The 3107-nt window shown below is 49.3% G+C and overlaps 1 protein-coding gene across 3 annotated transcripts in view; it reads right to left on the bottom strand.

Moving 5' to 3' along the window:
* Positions 1 to 245: 245 nt before the first annotated feature.
* Positions 246 to 3107, bottom strand: part of Mturn (maturin, neural progenitor differentiation regulator homolog) — a 21783-nt gene continuing 18921 nt past the window's right edge. The window contains exon 4 of one of the 3 annotated variants that reach the window (XM_023709906.1): positions 246 to 703. In XM_023709906.1, the coding sequence (XP_023565674.1) occupies positions 629 to 703 (75 nt within the window). In that variant the 3' untranslated portion in view covers positions 246 to 628. The remainder of the gene's footprint in view (positions 704 to 3107) is intronic. The other 2 variants (XM_023709908.1, XR_002820054.1) reach the window with 2 other exon arrangements.

Raw genomic sequence — 3107 nt, 5'->3', positions numbered from 1 at the left:
CTAACTGCCCCATCAGAATAACTGCCCCATCAGAATATCTACACCAGTAACCCTCAGAATACACAAATCGTTAACCTTTCCCTGGCTGGCTGCATCAGGTCCAGGTACAGCCTCCTGGCTTCCTCACTCTCCCAGCTCTCCCACCCACCCGCTGCTGATGGGCCTGGCCGGCATCTGCAAGTCACAGGAGGTTCCTGCAGGACCAGACTTTGTGGAGAAAGTAAACAAGAGGCGAATACCACCAGGATTTGGAAGGCTCTTTAATAGCAAGCGGATGGTAATTACAGCGTTGGATGAGCTCCTGTCTCCCGGGGAGGGAGGAGGGAACAGATGGGGACGGGGTGCAGGAGGGGATTTACAGAGTTCGGGCTCTAACAAAGGGTGACAGTTTTTGGCAACCCATTTCACAGTTTTCTAATTTACAAGAGATTTGTTTTAAAGGAAATACGAAAGCAAAGAAAGAACACACATCCTACAGGAAACACTTCTTGCCTAAAACAACAACATCATCAACAACAAAGCAAAAAACAAATCAAAACCCCATTCTTTCCTTTCTCCTGTGGATGGCTACACTTTGCCTTTTGTTCACAGATCAGGACCAGATCACAGATCACGTCAGAGGTGTCTCTCACTGAAGATCTACTTCCTCCTCTAAGAAGCTGACATCTGGTGTGCAGAGTGCCACTCTGCATCTGTACAGTACCTGGTGAAAAAATCAATCTTGAAAAACAAAAAACAAAACAAAACACCCAGGGAAAGGCAGTTCACCAAGAACAGTCTGCCAACGTCCACTAGTGCCACAAACTTGAACTTAGTTCTAAGCAAACTAAATGTTTATTTTTATGTGGCCTGAGACGTACCTTCAACTGCTTATGCCTTTGTAACATGAAATACAGACCACAGGCTGTAGGCATTCTGGCAAGCTTTAGTAGAATTACTCCATATAAGATTAAAAAGACCTCAGCTTGTTGTGTCCTACGTGTTTTTGGAAGGCCAAGATAACTGAGTGGGTCCTTATGAAAAAGGATTATTTTTTATTAATTTTTTTAAAATTTGCCTATTTTTTGGGGAATCAAACTCAGGACCTTGCCAGGCAGGCCCTTAGGCTACTGAACTGGTACCTCCCAGGTGGTGATTATTTTTTAATGAAAAACAAAAATGTAGGCTTCTTTAAAGAGGAAGCATCCAGCAACAGCATCTCTTTAGAGCTGCCCCCACCCCCAGCACAGGATCAGCCCTCAGCTGGAGTGTCCCTGCACTCCCTCTGCAGCCACGAAGTAGGCGGGGAAGGCAGGCTGCCCTGCACTTCCACCACGGCCCCTCCTGGTCCCTCCTGGATTTGCCGGTTCTCCAGTGAGACAGGCTCCTCGGGCTGGGGCTGCGTTCCCTAAAGAAAGGAGTCTCGCTACATGTGCAAGAAACATGCTGCATCGGCCTGCTGGGAGTCTTTTCAAATCCACACACCCATCCCTGCATCTTCTCAACACCCAGTCTCTGAAGAAAGACAGCCCCCAGGGAAAGCCAAGAAAGGCTTTCCTATGCCTCAGGTGGTGATTGATGACTGGTTTTTGTTTTTCACAAGTCAGACCTGACTGCAAGACTTAAAACCTTTCCCTGCCCCACTTCATCTCCTCACACCCCAACGAAATCCTGCCTTTTCTGACATCCCCTCACTATGGGAAATCAGATTTGTGCCAGTTTTTCAGCCTATTAATTTTAACATGCAGAGCAGGTTCCTAAAATATAAATGGCAGCGACACTCTGGGGTCACAGCTCCCCCAGGACCAAACACTTTGTGCTCTTATGAAACAGAAACAACATTCAGAGACGTGTACTGTGCTAGAGAACAGTTTCTACTTATACACAAACAATGCCGGCCACTAATACAGGAGAGCGGTTTCCACTTAAGTATACGAGAAACCAATTCTGGCACCAGGACACAAGAAGACTCGCCCTACATAATGGACTTTCTGTGTTCGGGCCATGGAAAAATAAAACGGAGCATGTGTTGCTGTGGGCCTGGACGATCTGCACGGAGACTCTGTGCAGCGGACCCACGGCGGCACCAGGCACCACACGGGGCTTTGCCTCCCTCCCGGCTCTGAAATTCACCGATTCCCTGAAGCCTGCATGACACAATCACTGGGCACAGTGAAAGAGCCAGACCACAAAAGCAGCGCCACGGCTCCCTCACACCCAGGACCAAGGCTCTGTAGTGTGGCCACGAGCAAGAGTTAAGGTTTCGCAGGTGGCCGCGTCATTAGAACACCCTCCGTCACACCACATTCTCCCTCAGGCCTGTGCACACTCACCCATTCGCTGATGTGACTTTCACTGTCACTTTCCATCTTCTGAATGACAGGGCAAAGAAGTCCACGTACTTATCTTCTACACTCTGCCAGCTAGGCTCATGCATAGTTCCCCCACCCCAGTCAAACATTTACCATACTCAAAGCCCCTAGGGTCAGGACAGCAGGGCACCCAGAGAAGCTCCACCTTCTGCAAATGGAGCAGGGATGGCGAAGACAAGCACATCGTCTGGGACCTCGCTTTACCTTCTCCTCAGAGGGACAGAATCTTATTAACTGCACTAATGGGCGCAGTCCAGGCTCTGGGGCTGAATGCTCACAGGCCAACATAGTCTAAGGAGTCTGGTGGCCATCTTCCTACAGACAGCATCTTTGGTGAGGTTCCAAACACATTTCCTTCTCCTGGCCCTGACTGTCCTTGACTGTCATTCCTACACACACATACTTCCCCAGGTAGGCGTAAAAGCAGTATTTAAAGCTGGAAGAGCAAAGAGCCCTGACACAGAGGCTAGTTAAATGATCTCTCAGTCAGAGAGGCAATGGCAGAGGCCAGGCTCGGACCCAGCTGCTCTTATACCATCGCTGCCTCCTGGTAAGTGACTGTGTGGGACCTCTGAGAAAGGTCATGAACTTGTCTCAGCTCAGGAACAGTTTCTGAAACAATCCACAGGCTGCCAACCTCACACCTCATGAGCTGGTCTTGCTTCACAGCTCCATGAAAAATAGCCACAGTGTGGCAGAGAGAGAGTGGGAGAGGAAGGGAGACAGGGAGGGAGGGAGACAGGGAGAAGGAGAGAG

This window comes from Octodon degus, unplaced genomic scaffold (assembly GCF_000260255.1).
Source record: "Octodon degus isolate 3935 unplaced genomic scaffold, OctDeg1.0 scaffold00015, whole genome shotgun sequence".
Classification (NCBI taxonomy): Eukaryota; Metazoa; Chordata; class Mammalia; order Rodentia; family Octodontidae; genus Octodon; species Octodon degus.
The sequence above is the reverse complement of the archived record's forward strand: the minus strand, read 5'-3'. Positions and strand labels throughout refer to the sequence as shown.